This window comes from Podarcis tiliguerta (genome assembly GCF_965153285.1).
Source record: "Podarcis tiliguerta genome assembly, chromosome: 1".
In the NCBI taxonomy this organism is placed as follows: Eukaryota; Metazoa; Chordata; class Lepidosauria; order Squamata; family Lacertidae; genus Podarcis; species Podarcis tiliguerta.
The window spans coordinates 86,329,524-86,351,534 of record NC_139534.1 but is presented as its reverse complement, the minus strand read 5'-3'; the positions used below and the strand labels follow the sequence as shown (position 1 = coordinate 86,351,534).

The following is a 22,011-nucleotide window of genomic DNA, read 5'->3' as shown; positions in this document are numbered from 1 at the left end:
GTGGTTTAATGGTAGTTTATTTTCACATTCACACAACTGTACACTTTTCTATAAATAGATGTGGGGCTGAAATATGTACATCTTCCCTCCCTCCCTGGCAACTCATTCATAATACACAGTCCATTCAACCACCACACAGACCAAGCTGAATGGAACAATCCCAATGATTTCTGGAGGCAGATTGCCAATAAACCCTGTGAACTCATATGGTACTCCAAAATGAGTCAGAGAAGTCAGTCAGATGTTCTACAGTTTGTTATATACTGCAGATCCTCTCCTTCAAGTACCCTGGGTGCATGTTTGCATTAGAGTCCAGTACAGTCCATGAAAAAATAAAAGGCATATTAAATATTCATTTTCCAGCTTACTTAGAAATAAAAAAATCAAATGATACTTTACCTGGGAGGGAGGCTTCATTGCACAGTAGCACGGTGTTTGCAAAATTCTTTAATATACATGTACAATTTGACAGAAGCAATGGCTAAAAGGAGACTTGGAATGAGGATATACAGTGCTATGGACAAACATTTGCATCCTCACAACCATTTTATGTTTTGATGTGTTTCCAACAATATACAACAGAATTATAGGGTGCTCTAAATACTGAAGCTTTATGTGAGTATGTAATGATTTAACCAATAGCACTGTGTTGATTTTGGTGGTGATGGTGGTGGTGGAGATTTGCCTTTCTTCACTTAATTCTAGACGTTTACCATGAAGAAGTCTATCACTATGAGCATGTACTACGGAACTGAACTGGAATGTCAGCAAAATGTTAGTCTCCTGTTTAAAAGAATATGTACAGTACATGCACACTGGACTGCATCATCCTTCCTGTGCCTTGATTTCCACCCATTCCTCTGAAGACACCATGACCAGACATGTGTGTAGTTTTGCTTCCACTCTCAAACAACCATGCCTTTCTGTGGAATGGGTTGGAGCAGCTTGCAGACAAAAAAGGGCCGCGTGAAAGGAATTCCATGCTGACAAAGTTAAGTCTGGAGAGCAAGGAACAAAATAATGTACAGTAAAGCACATTATCAGCAGCAGCAGCAGCAACGGGTGAGCCAGGCAACACTGAGTTGCTTTCATCGCATACATAACAGAAAATATGAAAACAGAGGCTTGATTCTATAAATAAATAAAAAGTCAAACAATGGTATCACTGTAAAATAAAGAGAGCCGAACCTCATGTGAGCAAATCGTCTGGGACAGCTAATTCCAAGAGCGTGGCCAGAGCAGACCACACTCAGTTCTAGAAAGGATGCCAAGAAGTGCTGGAGAAGAACAGCTTCAGCACACAAATGAATAGTTAAGTCTGACTTTTGTAAAGGGGACTTGCAGGGCCATAGATAAACAAACAAGTTTTCATAAGAGATGGTTATGTGAGCTCCAATAACAGCCATAGAAAAGGGAGTATTACAGGTCAATGGATTTCCAGTGGTGATGTTGATCAGCTGGAGACTGGGCGAGGTGGCTTGCTTTTGCCTTCTGCTTCTTTCCCACGAACTGCAGCCACATAAGAGAAGAGACACAATACCGAGTAGCAGATCTCATGAGCCTAGAAGACATTAGGAAAGACAACAGTGAAGGTTTGAGTAATTAAAGGACTCTGGATTGTATTTATTGTATACCTTAGAGTTCCTTTACTTCGAGAACAATTATAGAAAGCTCCAATAGATGAGATGTAATGCCTTGAAATTGGTGATTCATCTATCTCAAATTAAGGTAATAACAGGTGTACATTTTTCCAGTGCCCTTACTTGCATTTAAAATGGAGCACTCAAGTGAGTGGCCCAAGGGCCATATGTGGCCCTCAATGCATTTTTTAGTGCCCCCCCCCCGGTGCTGCCTTCCCAAAGCCGGGTGAGGCTAGGCTTTGGGAAGGAGGCATGAGGGTTCTAGAGAGTCCTAGAGTCCTCCTTCCTCATTCCCAAATCCTAGTTTGTGCTTTCCCAGCTTTGGGGAGGCAATGTGAGGGCTGTGCCGGAGGGGGGCATCATATTATGGCCTTGCTCCCCCCGCCCCATGCAATAAGGCAGTGTGCAGCCTGAGAGTTCTGTGTCAAAGTATTCTTATGGCCTAGTTGGTATGAAAAGTTGGACTGCCCTGATTTAAAACATACCTTTGCTCTTCAAGATTGAATTCTATAAAGACTGGCTCTGCGTAAACTGTTTATGCATGGAGCTTATTAAATTCTATGATAGGAAGGACATCTAATTTGGAAGCCCTTTATGAGTGTTTGCTGCCAAAAGGAGGTGCATTCTCAGAAGTCAGACTGCCCTACTGTTACTATGGAGGCAAAGCAAAATCAAGAGATGAATCAGTGCTTAAATGAACAACCATGCAGTGCTTTACAAAAGATAAAGGCAGGGAGGGAGCAGCTTGCTTGAAGCATTATGGAGGGGCAAGGTTGGCATTCCATTCACTGATATGCACATATATCATTTCAGCTGCAAAAATAGTGCATAATTATTATTGTTGTTGTTTGTTTGTGGTAAAAATTGCTTTTGTTTTTTCAGTCTTTCACGTACAAATCTGTAAGATCACAACTGAGTAGGTATGTTGCCCTCCTGAATTTCTTATGCCTTTTGTGGTCACTTGTATCATAAATACCTTTTAACTGTAAACTCAGTAAAAATATTGGGAGGGGCGCTGCAAAACTAGGAGGAAGCTGGGTTTGCACTGCAGCTGAGGTGCCAGACAAACATAATGTTTCTGTATTAAATCTGTCTTCATCCTGAGTAGATGACTTCACAAAGTGAAAGTACTAATTACACAACAGTGCAACCATTTTATGTGCCATCCAGACTCTGGCTGGCCGCAAAAGACTTTTATGCAATAAAAAAACAACTCGTTTGAGTTTGTGGCAAAGCATCAGGAGATCTATGGAGGTAATGTTTAAAGGAAATGATACCAAAATTCCACCTACAGGTTCAACATTATACACAGAGTGAAAATAGTATGTGGAAGGTCTATTTCTTATTCTAGGTCATAGCCCAAACATATTGTTAACCACTTGACTTTGTCATCTACACAAACATACTTATACAGTGTCTAAATATTTTTTTAATCCTCTATTAACTGGTAGCATCAAATGTACCCCAACAGGGGGGGGGGGAACTTTTCTGGCAGTCTTCTGTAACTGTCCATTAGATCCCACACACAATTCTTGTGGGTTTATATCCTATACAATGTATGGTGTTATTGATCCCAATGATTTATTTGCAACTATATTGTTTTACTAAAAAAAAAGGTGAAGTTTTCAATGAAGGTGTAATTTTGTAGATAGGCACTTGCTCTCATGCTTAATACAATCTCATAGTTTTTTCGTTTTCTAGGGGGAAAGTTGACCTCATTTGCATATAATCATTTTTTGTTGTTGTTGGAGGGTCAAATCAAACAGCTTTAAAACTCTTAAGATATCTGCTTCAAACTTAATTCTGCACAAGCTCTAGTTTGCTTTCTGAAGTTCAACACAAAAATAAGCTGAATACACACAAAAACCTGTAGGCTTATACATTCCTTCAGTCCTTATTTTTATTCTCTTCATTTTGAAACTGATCATAACCATACTTCCCCAGAAGCTTCCATTGAAGTGAAGTTGTCTAACTTGGGAAAATTAGCAAGAAGGAGAGCAGTCTGAATGCTGAAATGCCACAAGGTGGACATGATAAGAAAACCTTTGAGAAATAACCAGAAGACATAGCAGATGACTCACCATTGGCGTCTTGTACTTGTGGCTCACCACTTCTTTAGTTTCAGGAACTAAAACCGGACGGGCAAGAGACAAAACAAAGAGTTCAAAAAACGACAAGAAAAATTGAGGGGTATAGTACAATGTTCCCAAAGGCATGAGGAAAGGAAATGTGCAATGAGCTGCAGGGGAAAAAACACTCAGAATCACAGAACTGTAGAGCTGGAAGGGACCCCAAGGGTCATCTAGTCCAACCCCCTGCGATGTAGGAATCTCAACTAAACAATCCTTTTTTACTAATGCTAAACTTTACTCATTCTTTTTTCTTTCTACCGTTAAACATTGACCTATACCTTTGCTGGTGCCATTAGTTTTTGCTTTAGATAACGTTCCAAAGGAAGATGCATTTGGCAGGCACCATCTTAAGAGCCTAAATACTTCTGTTCAATCATTTGTCAATGTGACAGGCTTAGTTTCGGATTTCGCCTGTACATCAGCAACAGCAGATACATATTCCAACTCTTATATAAACTAGCAGAAATTTACTTATGGATATTAAAAATTAAATGCCAGGAAGTCCAACTTCTATTCTCTCTGCAATAAGGAAGCAGAAGTAACAACCAAGGAAATACTGCTCTTCTTTTATCACATTCAAATTTACCACATCAAAAGCTTGTGCATTAGAACAATTTCTGATCTGAATAACACAATCAAACAACTACAGGCGTCTCTTCAACTTACGCACGATTGACCACATATACGAGCAGCACTGGGAAATAAATAGACTCAAACCAGGAAATGGCAGGATTGCGCTAGAGAGTCCCCGTAACTCATGAGGAGATTCTTCCCAGAGCTTGAAGAGGACTTCAGTGAGGGCAGAGGAAGCCCCAAAGAGACCAGAGGCACAGCAGGGCTTTGCTTTGGCTGCTCAGCCTCCCTGCCTAGCAACTGACATACATGGTAGCAAGTCACCACCACTTTCTGTGCATCCTCTAGCCTTTAAGTGGCCCCAGAGTTTCAACTCTAGTTTAAGAGAGAGTTATGCGCAGAGAGAGCTTTTTAGAGGCTTTTTAAAGAGTATTCCCCACTTATGTCATTTTTGCTTATGTGCACGGGGGCCCAGTACGTAACCCAAACGTAAGTGGGGAGACGCTTGTATATTCTAAAGTCAAATGATTATGGAATGATTTTGAATCTTTTCTTTGCAAAACATCTCAGATTTTCTAGGTTAACATAAAACAACTGAAGAAAAGAACCACTCTCCCCACCACCCCCAAAAGGAATCCATGTATTTTTCATGGGGAAAGATAGAGTAAGTATCTTATCATATAAACCCTGATATCACCTACTAAGACAGAATAAATGAATAGGCAATCTATGAACAAATGAATTCAATATAAATACTTATGAGGGGAAACAATATAACTCAAACAAACCCTTTCATACACGAGAACAAATGCTATCCAGGAGAAGGTCAATACAAAACGATAAAAAACTAACCGATATTAAAATGAGTCATAACTCTAATACAAAACTATGTACCAGCAGCTAGAACACAGGCATCAACATTTCTGGAAAGTTCTTAGGAAAATCCCACATATTTAACATATGTACATGCCCAAAAGACACTACTCCATGCCACCAGGAACTAGATGCAGAGCAAGGTCTCACTCTAAACTACTTTACTTATTGTTATCAAATAATTCTGGTACCAACTCTGTATCCCCATAAAAATGATTTAAACAACTAAAACCTGCTATAGCATCACAAAAGGAATAAAAAATGATTAACACATTTCTGAGCTTGGAGTTAGTATGATCATTTGAAAGGCAAGTATATTGGACAGAAGAAACTGAAGTCAAGAAGTCTGGACCAAACAGAAGAGGAGTGTCCAAGTTCCTGACCCTTAAGAACTGGTTTTAGGAAGGGGGCCATCATGCTCACTAAATCCCCCTGTTCCCCAACTCCAAAAATGAAAATAGGTTTTTAGAAAGGAAACTGGAAGGGGGGGGGGGGGTTACAAAGACCAAAAAAAGTTTGGTGGGGGAAGGGGGATAAAACATTACTACTGCATACTATTAACAAACAAACCAAAAACAAGCTAAAAAGGGGGCATCTGATTTCTGAAGCTTTTACAGTTAGAAGGATGAAAGAAATAAGAACACAAGTGCCATCCTGCTTCCTCTTGCCCTGTGAATAAGAATACAGGTACAAAGTACTAACAAAGGATTGGGACGAGGGGCAACACTTTACCTGCTGGAGAATGAAGGTTTTCATAGCAGCAACAGTGAAGGGGTCACCAAAAAGTTAAGCACAAATACATAGCAGTAACTCAAATCTCAGAGCCAAGGCCTGGTGCTTCCTACTTTCTCTAAGCAATTCCTTCCAGGAACACACTACAACCCAGCTATACGCGCTAAGATCTCATCTCCAGCTTCCACATTGTCCTTTGTAAAGTGGTCTTGGATAACATGAGAAACATAAAAACAACCAAGCTGACAAAATGAAGATCAAGCAATGTGAAGTATAATCAGTAAGACCTACAGAACAACCTTATTACTCATAGGTTAGCTAGTTATTTTGGATGGCGATTAAAAACTACAATTCTTCCTATTAGGAAAAAGGAGGAAAATCTGCTTTAGCAATTGTGGATTCCATGTACTACCACTTTCATACTTTCATATGCAGCTGATAATGTCTTCTATGAGATAAATTATATATTACACACAAGGCTTGAGCCTATTGTCTACAGTCATTGTAATTTGGGTTTCAAGGCCTGTCAGACACAAACTGACTGAAACAAAGATGGAGACACTGTGGCTCTTTGCTGGACCATAACTCTTAATAGTCTCTCACCCTTGGCTGCACTTATCAGGTTCTTCCTCGCAGGCCAAATTTGACAGGTGGGCAAAGCTGCCCATCTGCTGATCACCTGATGTCACAAATGATATCAGGTGATTGGGTGCTTTGAAATCAGCCAAGTCCCACCCCTCCCTGCCCTGCAATTGACATCAGATGTAGGCTGGGTGGGCATGGTGTGCACAAAGCAGTTTGCAGGCCAAATAGGGAAGCCTGATGGGATGCATCTGGCCCATGGACCAGAGGCTTCCCACCCTGTTCTAACTTAGTAAACTTAGTAAACAATCACATAGCACAAGGATGCCTGATCCAGATCAGGGCCATATCAAAGGGAAGAAGGGATGAACCCTTTCTTTGGACAGACAAAGACTGCAACAACTTATTTCTTTCCAAGGGAGTTTCTAGATGGGAAGTTTATTGTGGAACTGGTGCTGATCACTAACGCAAGTTTTTTAGAGCGTCCTCATGGCATTGTCATCAAACCGTCAGCCCATTTTTTTATATTTAATACAGATTTCCCCTTAACCTAGAAATTATACATAAAATTAACCTCTAAATACATCTTCAGTGACTTCTGGTATGAAAGCTCATTAGTATTTGGTGGGTGGTTTATTATGTGGTGGCATTTTGGTAGATAGTCTTTGTCACATCCCTAGTCATTTCACTTGCAGTGGTCCCCAGTACCACTGGAATACTGATCGTTTCATGCTGAAGGCTTGCCTGTTTTGGAGAATCTAGTCTCTCAATACCTTCACATCATGTAGGGAGATTGCCTTTGAGACTAATTGGAGTACATACCCCAGGGTTTTAAAAAATGTTTAATATGGAGGTCTTGCAGAAGACCTCTTTATCATTCTTGCCCAAGTCTTATGGTAAATCTCACTCTTGCACAAGACCTTGGTGCTAAAAATTAAAAATCAAGTGAACAAATGAAAATGAATATGGCCCTCACTACCGCAAAAAAGCACAGTCCTCCATTTTACTCATTGTGAAACTAGATAAATGGCTGGATAAGACTGGTAATGTGTGCTCCTGGGATTTTTTTTTTTTTTTTTAAGATATACACATACCTAGGTTCAGAAATACCTGTATACACATATATTCAGACTAGAAAAAGGAGGTTGGGGAGGGTGGGAGGAATGGAACAAAACTCAGCTCAGATACATTCTGTCAAGCTCTGCCCAATGTGGTGGATGGCAAGTGGCAGAATAGAATGAACATTGATGACTGCAAATGGAAATGTGTGGCTAATGTGTCAAATGCACAACCAACCAAATCAGATCTGAAGGACCTATTCTGTGGTATAAGGCCACTCTCTGGAAGCACCTAAACAGTACCTTCACAGCAGAAAGCGTCTCCCAAAGTGAAGTGAACTGGAATATTGACCAACAATTGCTCTGATCAGTCAGTCTGAGTATCAGTTGAGCATTTATGTGAATCCCATGCAATGACCTATGGTGCAGTGCAGATGGCATGGACTGCTTACAAACTGCTATAGAGCTTTGGCGTGACTGACCTGCCGATTTGTACCAGTGTACATACTCTCAAAAGATGTCTTGGAGAACCATCTTCAGAAGATGGAATTCACTTTTACATTACATGCCCCCACTTTTCAATGAATTTGAAAAGAAAAATGATTATTGATATATGGAACTTCATAAATTGGAATAAATTTGGAACATCCATAAATATGGAAGTTTAAATTGCCCCGAGTTAAATTCTACACTCACTTCATGTAGCAGAAGTTCTTTACCTAGCTACCCCTTTCCCAGCTCTTCTTTTCCCATCAGAATAAGTTCCTTGTCAAAACAAAACAAATCACTATGCTGAATTTACTCTATTCAACGAAGTTTTCTTAAGCAGCAAAAAAGAAGTTAAGTTGTTAGCCTCATTTCACCTCAGATCAAATACAAATCAAAGAAGTGTAGACATTGTAGTCGGTTGCAGAACATACAACAAGAATCCTCTAACACAGTGAAGTAGCAAATTATTGTGGCCTAAAATTCATCGAAACCAATGCAATGAATCAATATTCTCTGAATGCTACATCCAGTAACAGCCTAACTACTATAGAAAGATAGCCTAGTTTAAAAAAAAACCACACCACAAAGTACACTAATTGCTGGTCCCCATCCCCATCTGCACTGGACAACCTCAGAAAAGTCAGCTATGTCCTGCTGGTCTCTCTCTCTCTCTCTCTCTGTGACACCCACCCACACCCACACATTTCTTCCTGATAGCAACAGGGAGCATTCCTCAGTAACAGGAAAAATATACAAGGCAGTCACACCTTACTCATTCTTGTACCCACATACACTCACCACACACACACAAACCGCAGGCGCACATGCAACTCTCTCTCACGCTCTCTCTCACTCATATACAACACACTTCATACCTGCATTTCCCCCTGTCTCTCTGTCCAAGTGCATCTCTCACAGACATGGGTGTCCACAGGAATTTTTCCATTGGGGGAGGCAAAATAAAGCACTGAAAGGATGAAGCAGCCAATTTCTCCCCCAAAATGGGAAGAATAGTGCCTATAAGTTTTGCCTTATATCTCAGGTTCCAAAATTGTTAGAAATGTACTTTAAAAAAGAAAGGAATTTGGGAATCTGGGGATTATAGTTCATCCTGGGGACACTAAAAAGGCTTTCGCATATGCCATGGTGATGTATTGTACTCAGACTCTTGGGCAAGTAACTTGTTCTTTTTGACCAGGCAGACCCCCATAGTAGCTGCTTTGTGGTGGTGCCCATAAGAGTTGCTCAAATTCCTAAATATGCCCACAGACCCAGAAGGCTGGTGACTCCAGCTTTAAAATCTTGTTATCTAAGCTTAACAATGCCTCAAGTTCACTCATGTCTTCTTCAGTTCTAATAACCTGTTTAGACACAATTTATGCTGCTTCCTTTGACCTTTCCCTGCCACCCCCCAAAAAAGAAAAAACTATCAAAAAGATACAGTTCTGCCTCATGGAGAGGATCAGAAATTTGAGTTACTGCCATGTGAGTACAAACCTAATATCAAAATAATGTAATTACCAAATTCTTCCAGGACAAAGACTCCTCGCACTGTATTGCACTTTTTAATGTGATTCAGCTCTATGAAAACCTGAAAGAAAAGAGGAGGAAGACACATGATTAGAATAAAGAAGGCAATGTCAAAATAAAACAAGAACAAAAAGCACACCACAGCAGTTATAACTTGGAATGTTGTAGCACATACTACCAGTTCAACTATAGTTTACTACTTAAATCAAAAGAAAGAGAAATTGGAAAATAAAAATCAAAAAATTGCCACAATGCTAGAAATCAAGAAACAACTTAAAAGGCTAAGAAGCTAAGACAGCAGAAGATGGAGTACCTTCCGCTCCTTGCAGGAGGAGAAAGCATGGAAGAGAAACGAAAGAGTTAGTAACTCTTGACATATCCAACATTGCTACCCCCTTCAGGCACTCAACTGAGTTACAGCAAAAAGAAAAACCAACACACTTTGAAATGAAAGAAAAGGAGGGACACAGACTGCTTCCAGATTTGGTCTGTCATTTGTGGTCTTGCCCCATCCCATTAAATGTCTGCCTCTCCATGCATCCTCCTCCGGCACAGAGGGCAGGCAAGAGGTGCCATGCTTCCCACCCAAACCAAGGGTTTTTCTTCTATATTTCCACACGTGATGATGCTCAAGATTTACAGACTGCAGATTACACTAAGTGCTAAAACAAAGGGAGGTTGAGGGGAAAAATGAAGCAGCAGGTTTTCACTTCTCTGACTCAGAAACCCAAGTGTGTGAAAATAAATAAGCTATCTTATTGTAGTAGTCCATTCAACACCCAAAGTAGCTTCTCATACATCCATGCGCATCTTGGAAAGTGCAATCACACTGTTTCATTCAGGACGAGGGGTAATATATGGCCTATGTGGAAAAGTACAGGAGGGAAATCAGAATATCTCTGTACTAAGATCTCTCCAAACAATGGCAAAATCCCAGGTGTTTTTCTATTAGCAATATACTTACACTAGCATACACAAAATGTCAATATTATGATATGCCATCCTCAAAGAATGGGAGGATAGTCTGTTTACAGGGATATGATGGGAGAGATAAGTAGGAGACTGCTTTATTAAAGGAAGATAGCCTGCTTTGTTGCTTTAAAAATGCACTTAAAAATCTAGCAATTTCTCATTTTAAAAAGTATAGTACTAAGTCCTAGAAAAGATGCAACATCCCTGAAACAGAAATGCTTCTGGAGGGAAAGATGTTCTCCAACTAACTGAATAACAACATGTTTATTATGCTGCATATTGCGTAACTGACAAAGTCCTTAAAATCAATCATTTATAAAAATAAATAAAAAGCTTACAAGGGATGATTACGCCTATCTCTATCCTTTTCTGTTTTACCAGAATCTACAATCTCAGCGTGTACCCAGTGCATGGCTGCAAAAAATAGGTTGTCAGTCTTCGAGCAATAAGTTTCCAAATCTGGACAATACCACAGCAAAGGGCTTGTTATTTGGGCAAAATACAGCAATACCTATCATGCTAGAGTCCATTTGGGTTTACAGTTTCGGGGTGCTTTGAGAATCTACTGCTGCATCTGGGACTACAGATTGCAACAGTGGACAAAATTATAGCCCCAGAGCATGGTTTAAGGATACTGTACATGATTCTGCTACTTCGTTGGCAAATCATTGGGGACCCTGTGTAAGTTATCTTGTTTCCATGATGGAATAAAGGCATGAAAGGTATGTACAATTCAGTTGACACAGTCCCCCAAACAGCTTAAATACACAGAGAAGTGTGAATAATAATAATAATAATAATAATAATAATAATAATAATAATAATAATTTTATTTATATCCCACCCTCCCCAGCCGAAGCCGGGCTCAGGGCGGCTAACAACACTAAAATAGCGCAACATTATAAAAACATTATAAAAATTAATTAAAATCAAAATTGATGGCAACCATAAACTAAAGTTCTGTAAAGATTGCCAAAGGAGGGAGTCAGGCTGCGCCCTGACCAAAGGCCTGGTGGAACAGCTCTGTCTTGCAGGCCCTGCGGAAAGATGTCAGGTCCTGTAGGGCCCTTGTCTCTTGTGACAGAGCGTTCCACCACGTTGGAGCCGCAGCCAAAAAAGCCCTGGCTCTAGTTGAGGCCAGCCTAACCTCTCTGTGGCCTGGGACCTTCAAGATGTTTTTATTTGAAGACCGTAAGTTCCTCTGTGGGGCATACCAGGAGAGGCGGTCCCGTAGGTGAATTAGAATACAATTGAAAATTTATAAAGAATTGACTTGCTTTATTCCAAGGTTCAAAAGGCAAGTTATGAGGCAACTATAGGATTCCAAACTCTGTCATTATAGCATGGGTATAGCCAAGGGGAGGGGAGGGGGGCAGCTGTCCACCTAAATCAATACCAACCAATACAAATTTGAGGTTCTGCCCCTCCTAACAAAAATCCTGGCTACGCTCATGCATTATAGTGCTTGAACAGGGTGCTAGGGAGATTTGCAAGGGAGAACCAGCATGTAAGATTGAGATGTTAAATCCTTCCACTGCCCCTGTATTATCTCCTGAAAATCCCTGCCTTTCTGTTGTTAACCAATTTTCCCCAGGTCGATTCCAAGACCAGAAGCCAGACCAACCGGGGGGAACAGCTAGTGGAGGGAGGCATTTACAGGGGGAATCAATAGGTGCCAGAAGGTTCACACACGCCACTTCTGCCCACTGATTCTCCTCAAGAAAAGTCCCAATTCATGCAGTCATGTCCCCTTGGCAAACACAGGTTTGGGTAGACACATTTGATGAGATAGCCCAAATGGTTAGAAATTCAAGGAAATCAGGTTTATACACAATGACTTCTGATCACTGCTTTCTGTGCTTCATTAGCTACACTCCCCCCCCCGCCCATGTATTCAAAGTAGCAAATGCTCAATCATCGTTGAAAAGTGAGTATGTAATCCCACAGAGCCATTTCTGCTGAAAAGCATCTTGCTTCTTGAGCAGTGCAAGTGGCTATACTGGAAAGTTAAACAAAAAACCTCCACCTGTATGTATATTTCTCCCCAGCATATGTGAACAGCTTCCCTGAATCTCAGCCTAGGGCTCCTAGGGACACCAATAGAACTTAGAAAAAAACTTAGAAAAACAACAACAGAACACTGCACAAAAGACTGACTGACAAATTCAACTCTCTCCCCATCTCTCTCTCTCTCTCTCTCTCTCTCTCTCTCTCTCTCTCTCACACACACACACACACAAACACCCAACCCTCAAATTGATTCCACAGCATATGCAAAACAAACATGAACACCAAGCAAAAGAAAAACAATGATCAAGAGAAGCAAAAAAGAAAACACATCCAGAGAAAAGAACAGAGTGGCACACAAATCCATTTGTGTTTCCTCTATACCTAGAGATAATGACAGATTCAAAAGGAAATAAATAATTACGTTTGTATCTTTATGAGAAAAACTGTTTCTGTCCGATTTATTGAAAAGCCTCTGCTTTCAACCACAGATGAACAAGGGCACTGCCCTGCCCCTCCCATTTAGGGGGCACAGCCACGTGATGCGTCATATGACACCACCTAGTGTACACCGGGCAGGGGCAGGACTCATGGAGGGCAGCGATCTTTGCGCTTGCTCATCCCAACCCCCACCCGGCTCCTGGGCGGAGGCTGGCCATTGGCAGCCCCCTCAATATTGGGGGGGGCACAGCACCTTTCTAATATTAGGGGGCTGGAGCCCCTTGCGCCCCATATACCTGGCGCCCCTGCAGATGAATTACACGTAATGCAGGAGCGGCTACCTTTCTTTTTTAAAAAAAGTTTGCTAATGTCAATTTTAGTTTATTTTTCCATACAACAATAGCTGTCATGAATTCACCAAAGTTAAATGGTGAACAAATTGTTCCATAAGGCTGGGCAGTTATTTTTTTAAATAAAAAACCAGCGTTTTTTGCCACGTCCATACAACATATCTAAGTGTTCCAAGACTAAATATTGTTGGAAATTATTTTGGAAATCCAATGTAAGTGAACCTCACCATCACCTGAATTGCACTTTTTTCTTCAGTTTGAAAGAACAAAATACATCTATAGCATCATTAAGGAGATTGAATGAACAACCCCATATGCTGGTTGCAGAAAAACCAAAGCTCATTTAAAGAATTATTTGGGTTAGGGCCATTATTTTTGTTGGTAATTTGTGAATTCTACATACTAGTATATAGAGTTAATATTTCATTCGGAGACAGATACTACGTAATGTAAATACTAACACTGAGATTCTCTTAACTGTGGAGGAAAATAACTGTCTTTCTCCTTCACCTCCCCAAGGGAAGAGGAAACACGTTTATTGGTGCACTTTAAGAAGCTCCATGCTCAAATACTCTTGTTCAAGGGTTCTTTCCTACCTGACTGTGCATGAATTTCAGGTTAATCCCTTCCAGTGTGACTTGGAGAAGCCCCCCTTCACCAGTTTTCATATCCTGCACTGGGAATTCCCCACCCAGTTCAGGGCCTGCAATGTAAAAGGAAAACAGAAAAAAGGAGGAAAATGCTTCCCAATACAAAGTGATTTACGTACACAGAAAAACATAGGAACCTGCATTTAAAGGAGGATCCCAGAAGCAAACCTGTTCCTCAAAACGGTGCCATAGCACATCTGATTTCTATAGGATGGATAACAATAAGCAATATAGAGATGCTAACTAGATGTCTGCAAAGACTGGGACTTTAGAGAGCATGATATGTTTTGACATTTATGCCTGTTAAATTCTTATGAAGGATAACCAAAGAGCTCTAGCGCCAAGCAGTAGCCTAGCATTTCATTATGTTACTATAATGCATGGGTAGGCAAACTAAGGCCCGGGGGCCAGATCCGGCCCAATTGTCTTCTAAATTCGGCCCGCGGACAGTCCAGGAATCTGTGTGTTTTTACATGAGTAGAATATGCCCTTTAATTTAAAATGCATCTCCGGGTTATTTGTGGGGCCTGCCTGGAGTTTTTACATGAGTAGAATGTGTGCTTTTATATAAAATGCATCTCTGGCTATTTGTGGGGCATAGGAATTCATTCATCCCCCCCCCAAAAAAAATATAGTCTGGACCCCCAAAAGATCTGAGGGACAGTGGACCAGCCCCCTACTGAAAAAGTTTGCTGACCCCTGCTATAATGTCTCACTGACTCACAAGCCTCACAACACAAAGGCCAATCTGTTGATGTTCCTGCAACTTTGTACTGTTTTGTTCTGGTATGATGGGCGACAATCTTTCTGTTATTTTCAGTGTGGACAAATGATGTGCTAATGTTACACTTTAAATTGGGAGTGGTTTTAGTCTGCAGAATCATTTTGGCAATCTTTCTGAGCAGAAAATAAGTGACATTTCCTCCATTTCCTTATACCTATGAGTTGTGAACATATGTGGATTTTTTAAAAAAATTCTGCAAATGTCTACATGTGTAGCTGTGTACAATTTTGCTACTGGCACTTAAGACTTCTGCAAAGGATCAGGTGTGTATCTTGGAGGTGCCAGGAGATTTTGGGTCTTTAGGACATTTGTGGGGCTTGGTGGAAGAGAAGATTCAAGAGCAACCATGTCCATGTCATCTGGCTGCTAAGCTCAGTATCCCATTATTACCGCAATATCAGGGGAAATAAATAATGTTTATTTCTCCCCTGGCAATTCCTTGGAGGAAAGTCAAATTCTTTCTGGCATCAGCATTTCCAGAGTGAAAAGGAGGGGCAGTATTTTCAGACCCTTTAATATAAAGGACAACACACTCCCAAAAACTCTTTTAGAAAGTTGTGGCACTTGCCAAAGTTCATCTATGGCCGTTAAGGCTCTTACCAGGTTTTGTGCTTTGTTGTCTTGCTGCTGCTCGCTCCATACTGTCTTTTACACAATAATATAATTCCCGGCACTACAACAAATTAAAATAAATAAATAAATAGGTTTTCTGCAGATACATAATGGAGATTCATAAAACATAGAGCTAATACAGTGGCGAGAACGTAATAGCGCAAAGAATAATAAAGAAATACAAACAAACATTTTTAAGTACATATTAATTATCTGCCACATTTCCTCCAAGCAGCTCAACTTCTTGAAGCAAAGTTGGGATACAATGCACAGGAAATAACAGTAGTATTTTGGACCATACTTTTTAAAACATTTGCTAAAAATAACAAAATACGGTTATTTCAAAATACAGCATTATTTTGAAATACGTTTGGGATGAACAGATGGGGAACTTAAAAGGCAAGACATTTCTATGATTATTCTGTTTTAATGGCATTTTATGCTTTTTGCATTTGTAAATTTTCTTGAACTGATATCTTATATGAGGCACAATCTATATGTATTTTAATAAACAAACAAACAGTGGTGTTTGATCCACATATATAGCTCTATTTTTTCTTTATTTTATTAAATTTATATCCCATCTTTCTTTAGTCATAGAATCTCATGTCATAACTGTTTCCCTTACAAACAATTTGCAACAGCTGATTCTGAAATTCTCTAAATGCATGTAAATGAATGCTATCCAAATGTGTTGTTTTATTAAAACAAAGCACTGTAACTTCCTCATGTTACAGGCAAAAATGTTACATGGGTCTCCAGATCCAAGATGCATCTATCCCATCATAAACCCAAGATTAGGATGTGAGCATTTCAATAGCAATGTTCTACCCACATCTCTCCATTAGAAACTATGCTTAAAATTGCTGTTATGGGTGCAACTCAAACCATGGAAACAATATCTGGTGACACCACTTAAGAAAAATCTTCTCGCACTGTATGTCAGCTGCTGATCATCTCAGCATCAAAACTCTGCAGCAGATTCAAAGACAGATAAAATATAAATGGTCCAGTAAAATACTAAGTCAATGTAAACAGAACACTGTAGAAAATGTACCTTTTTGGTGTAGAACTTATTCAATTGTGTCTCCTGGCCATTCCTCCTCCAGAGACAAAGAACTTTTGTTTTGGGACAGTATGTCATGTTGATGAGCTTCTCATACCACCAGCGTTCATACACCGTGCCAATGTTACTCCTCAGCACAATGCAATCATCGCATACCTGGAGACGTATATATTATTAGAGAGGAATCGCCATACAATCCAATTAACAGCAATCATTTTGTTAACTTTTAACCTGGTCTCTACCTCCATGAAGAAGATATCCCCTGTTGTGTCTGTGCCAGCATGTACAACAAATGTTTGCTTCTTGATATGTCTGCTGCCACTGGGTCGGATTTGGAGCTCCCTGCCATTCTAAATAGAAGGAAAAAACCTATTAAAAACCTTCCACTTAATCTTTACTTCAGCTCCAGCAAGTCAGATCTCACCCATCTCCTGTACAAAAGTAAAATTGGATTAAAACACAGAAAAGCACCTAGTATTTTTTCAGTACTAGGGAGCAGTATTGCAGCAGTGTAATCATAGAATTGTAGAGTTGGAAGAGACCGCAATGGTCATGTGGTCCAACCCCCTGTGATGCAGGATTTTTTTTGCCCAACATGGGGTTCAAACCCATGAACCTGAGACTAAGAGTTTCATGCTCTACCAACTGAGCTATCCACAGGATCAAGGATTATTGCGAGGATAAAGTGAAATAACCTAAATGTACATGACTCTCAACTTCTTGAAGGAAAGTTGGGACAAAACAATATACAGGTGGCAACCATTTTCTGCGTGTTTGATTGGCACATGACTGCCAATGAACACAGTTTTCAGCCCCATAAGGGGGAGGAATGGAGCAGGTTTATGGGTTTGTGCATGCTCCACCGATGTGCACAATGACCCAGAACAAGACCCTTGTGCAAATGCGGAGTTGTCCATAACTCTGCACCCAAAGTTTTCAGAGTCAGAGCTGAATCTGGCTAGCTTGCACCCAATTATGTTTTTATAGCATACACTTAACACAATGTATCTACACACCGATAAAAAAAATGTAACATGCACATGCAACAACTATGCTTTCTAAAAACATGTGTATGGAGGCACAACAAACAAAAAGAACATGGGAAACTCATCAACTAATTTCTCTTTTAGCAGCACTATCAGAGAAGTAAAGATGGAATTCAGTGCTGTGCTCTTCCAGTTGTTCAGTCTGCACAAACATTGCAGCTTGCCAGGTGGAATGATTCCCCCTCTCCCCCACAGCCGTTCTGAGGGTTCTCACTGAATCTCAGGATATAGCATCTTCAAAAAGCCCCAAAGACACCCACCCTGGAGAAGCAGCCAGCAACTACAGCAATAAAAAGAGCTGTTTTTCCCCAGAAGCAGCTGGTTCAGTTCCTTACCCAGGCTTGTAACAAAACAACAAGAGATTAAGCCTAGAGAAGCTGCTTACCCATTCAGCTACTAAGGAGGAGTTTAGGAAGCAGCAGTTAGTGCCTCTAGTCCAGTAGGAAACTGGCAGACCCCACCCCAGGCAACAGAGTGAGAAGGCAGCTTGTAGCAAGAATTTCATTCTACAGCTCTTGAGAGCAACACTATAAAAAGTTCAGAAAGATCTGACCTCTGTGTCTACTGTCTTGAATAAAACAGGTGAGGAGTCTGATTCTCTGTCAAGCAAGGTATTGCTGAGTAAATCTATACCATCCAAAGATCTGGGTCCCACTAGCCCTTGCCATAAAAAGTACATGCAGAAGGCAAGATATCAGAATGTTTCTATCTGCAGTATTTTAATCTTGTACACAATTTGTGAAATACATTATAAAAGAGGAACATAACTCTTTTCAGATTTGTAGCAATCAACACTGCCATCTGAACTGCAGTGAAAGATAATCCTCCTCTCCTATCGAAGAAACAGAGATATAGATACAGAGGTGGTCAAAGACTTACTATATTGGCAATTTTGTCGAGTACTTCATTTATTTCTTGACTATGCACTAGGCCAATGTGAGATTTCCCCATCAAACGGCGCACTTTCTTCCTAATATCATTCTTGGGCACCTACACAGCAAAATACAGCATTTGGTTACTGACATCTCCCTAGGCACTTGCATATATATTTATATTTCAGTACATAGACAAGAACTCATTTGCTGTGTTCCAAAGAGTTTAAACTACCATAGAAACAGGTCAACCAAGAGAAGACACTGTGTAATAACAAGTAACTGCAGAAATCAAGTAACTGGGAAGAAAGAAGTGCTCAAATACATCCCATTGACCTAAAAACAAAGCAAAAACAAAGTATGACATTTCATTATTTCTGCACTTAATATGGGTTTGCTCTTGCATAGGGGGGTTAAAAAAATTTGGCCACAGGACACCCATATTTCCCCCATACCCTACCACAAGTCTCACAAAAAATGTGCAAAAATTAAATTAAAATATGAAAAAATGGCACCTTCAACATAAGCATGTAGGCTATCATATTGTGAAGCAGCGTAGCCAATAAGCGGTCTTCATCATCTTCTAAACGCTTCCGGTCATGTTCTCCTAGAGACAAATACCTACAAAAGGAAAACACATGTACTTGAGTCTCCGATGGACTTTTAGCCACTAACTGCAAAGAAAGATGCAAAATGTTCTGCATCCTCTTCCTTCTTTTATCTTTTTTAACGGAATTAAATCTCTCCACAGACCCAGTACCAGATGACGAGAAATTAAACTTAGCCTTAAGTTACATTTCCTTTTATAGGCCCAACATTAAAAGACAAGCAAAGGTTCAGGGAGGTCCAAGGTGGTGGGAGGGTTTTTTATTGGTTTTTGGTCTTGCTTTTATCATGTATTTTGCATTTTTATATTGCATTTTATGTTGATATCCATCCAGAGATGTACGGATGAAGGGTGGCATACAAATTTAACTAACTAACTAAATATTTCAAAAGACAGACTTTGTGTATAAAGAAAATTAAATTTGGAACAAAGTCTTAAATGTTTTATTTTTTAAAAAAAAGTTAGAAAAAAATTGTAATCTGCTTAATAAAAAAACTCTAAGCAGTATACAGTACATAAATTAATATAAAGTAATTATTTATTTCAACAAATTTACTCAGAATAAAATCACATCCTGAATTCCCAGGAAGTTGCTAAACTAAATAATGCAGAGGGAGAGAAAAATTGCAGAGAATTTGTAATTTACCTGTCAATCATTTCTTGAGGCCCCTGATCCATCCCCATTCCTTCTCTTTCCAACATCACAGCATCTAGGTAAGCATCTTCCCAGAACTGCATATGGTCCCACAGGGTTGATCGCTCTTTGCCTAGATAGCAGAGAATAAATTAATCCAGAAGACCAATAATTTTGCAAGGAAAAAACAGGAAAAAACCTTTTTCACCACAAGATGTGCCGAGTAATCAACACCACCACCATCATCATCATCATAGTACCGCCACAGCAAAATCAGTTCTGTTAAAAACACAACTGAGATCACAACAAGGCAGGAGATGCAAGGCTCCCTGTCCTAACTCACTGTATATATTGCAAACATTTATGGTCCCATCTTGCTACCTTGCCTAAAGCAGTGCAACAACTTTATTGCGTTCTGTGTTATTGTTTTCCTCTATCAGTATTCACCAAATGAAGAATGCAGGAACAAGAAAAGAACAGTGGAGTGTATAGGAATACATGTGAGAAATCTTTTTAATACACACAGAAAAGCAAAAAGAAGAATTATTACTCATAGAGAAGGTTTCCATGGCAGCATCCTCTAATTGGTCCCAGACAGATCCTTTATCCCTCCCTTTATAGTTCCAAGCAAGCAGCAACATGGCAGCAAAGAGGAGAAATGAGACATATAACAAGACTGAGCAACCTTTCTGGAATAATGAGACTCAGGAGAAAAAGTGCAGTGAAAAATATGCTACATATTGCAATTCTGGTCGAAGGCCATACCTCTTCTAATACATCAGTATAACTTGATCTTTAGCATACTGCGTTATGAAACAACTTCCCTGCTCAGGATACCATTTTAAATATACACTTGATTTGACAGCATGTTAAACCACAGAGCCTAGGACTTGCCGATCAGATGGTCGGCGGTTCGAATCCCCGTGATGGGGTGAGCTCCCATTGCTCGGTCCCTGCTCCTGCCAACCTAGCAGTTTGAAAGCACGTCAAAGTGCAAGTAGATAAATAGGTACTGCTCCGGCGGGAAGGTAAAAGGCGTTTCCGTGCGCTGCTCTGGTTCGCCAGAAGCGGCTTAGTCATGCTGGCCACATGACCCGGAAGCTGTATGCCAGCTCCCTCAGCCAATAAAGCGAGATGAGCGCCGCAACCCCAGAGTCGGCCACGATTGGACCTAATGGTTAGGGGTCCCTTTACCTTTACCTAATATGATAAATCTGTAGCCCACTGATTGTATGTGGCCCACAGGGCCTTCCAATGCAGCCTTCTGGCCCGAACCCCACCCCCATCCTTGACTACATTTTCTTTGCTGCTGAGCTATAATCTCTTAACAGCTAAGCAGGTGGCAGGAGGAAGAAATTCCTGCCACACAGCATAGAAGCATAGGGAGCTCCTTCTTCCCTGCTCCCCAACTGTAACCTTTTATCAACTGGGCAACGAGGGGTCGGGACAGAACCACCATGGACGACATGTACCTCATGCTGGAAACTTTGAGGGTGATTGCACCCCCCACAAATCAACAACTTTCCACTGCCACTACCAAATGTCTGGATTTTCACTTCTATTTTAGAGGGGTTTTTTTCTTAATTTTGGGTTCAAAAAAATAGGAGTCGTCTTATACATGGGGGTGTCTTATACACAGAAAAAATGGTATACTAATGACAAGCACTTCTTATAAAATGTTTTGAAGAAAACCATGAGTTTTTAGCCAATAATTTGTCTATGGTATGTTAGAGAATTCAAAACTCATCTATGGAGGTTTCACTTCAATAGATCAGATTGTTGTTCTTTTAATTTCTTTTTGTTTAGAAAATACTACGAAGATCAGCGTGTTAAATGCTATTTCACTAAAATGCCTATGCTTTGAACAAATTTGCTTCAAACAAAATAAATGTCAACACATACCCAGAAGACCCTCATAGAGATAAACTCGTAGGCTTGCATCTTCTGGTGCTCTCCCAGGACTGCTGCATTTATTGTCTTTCATGGTCTGCTTCAAGCTATGAGATTTACCCTTTAAAAAAAAAAATTAAATGCCAGTTTAATCAGGCATGCTCTATTGCTCTGTATTATGTATTCGACTATCAAGATTATTCTGCAGGCAATATATATTCCTTGTAAACAGAAAGATAATTCAGAAGGTAAAAAGTGGACAGCAGAAAAAGTTTAAGCCACCTCTCAAATTCAACTCAGTTCAAAGATACTTCATTGTCATGATATGACATTTGAGGCCATTATGATTTCCAAAGGTCTTTAAGAGGTCTATCACTCTAATCCAATTTACACTTACAAGGTCAATATGCTTGCCACATATATAATTGAGTTTGCAGTGCATGCACACCCTGGAATATATATGCTGGCTCA

At 40.1% G+C, this 22,011-nt stretch overlaps 1 protein-coding gene across 50 annotated transcripts in view; it reads right to left on the bottom strand.

Moving 5' to 3' along the window:
* Nucleotides 1-22,011, bottom strand: part of MADD (MAP kinase activating death domain) — a 79,181-nt gene continuing 57,170 nt past the window's right edge. For 27 of the 50 annotated variants that reach the window (XM_083456323.1, XM_083456283.1, XM_083456277.1 and 24 more), the window contains 12 exons: nucleotides 21,553-21,661; nucleotides 20,201-20,263; nucleotides 19,663-19,783; nucleotides 18,925-19,030; nucleotides 18,417-18,527; nucleotides 16,734-16,841; nucleotides 16,483-16,647; nucleotides 15,414-15,486; nucleotides 13,976-14,082; nucleotides 9,601-9,670; nucleotides 3,722-3,768; nucleotides 1-1,561 (listed from right to left, as the gene is read on the bottom strand). In XM_083456323.1, the coding sequence (XP_083312449.1) occupies nucleotides 1,454-1,561; nucleotides 3,722-3,768; nucleotides 9,601-9,670; nucleotides 13,976-14,082; nucleotides 15,414-15,486; nucleotides 16,483-16,647; nucleotides 16,734-16,841; nucleotides 18,417-18,527; nucleotides 18,925-19,030; nucleotides 19,663-19,783; nucleotides 20,201-20,263; nucleotides 21,553-21,661 (1,188 nt within the window). In that variant the 3' untranslated portion in view covers nucleotides 1-1,453. The remainder of the gene's footprint in view (nucleotides 1,562-3,721; nucleotides 3,769-9,600; nucleotides 9,671-13,975; nucleotides 14,083-15,413; nucleotides 15,487-16,482; nucleotides 16,648-16,733; nucleotides 16,842-18,416; nucleotides 18,528-18,924; nucleotides 19,031-19,662; nucleotides 19,784-20,200; nucleotides 20,264-21,552; nucleotides 21,662-22,011) is intronic. The other 23 variants (XM_083456294.1, XM_083456295.1, XM_083456279.1 and 20 more) reach the window with 3 other exon arrangements.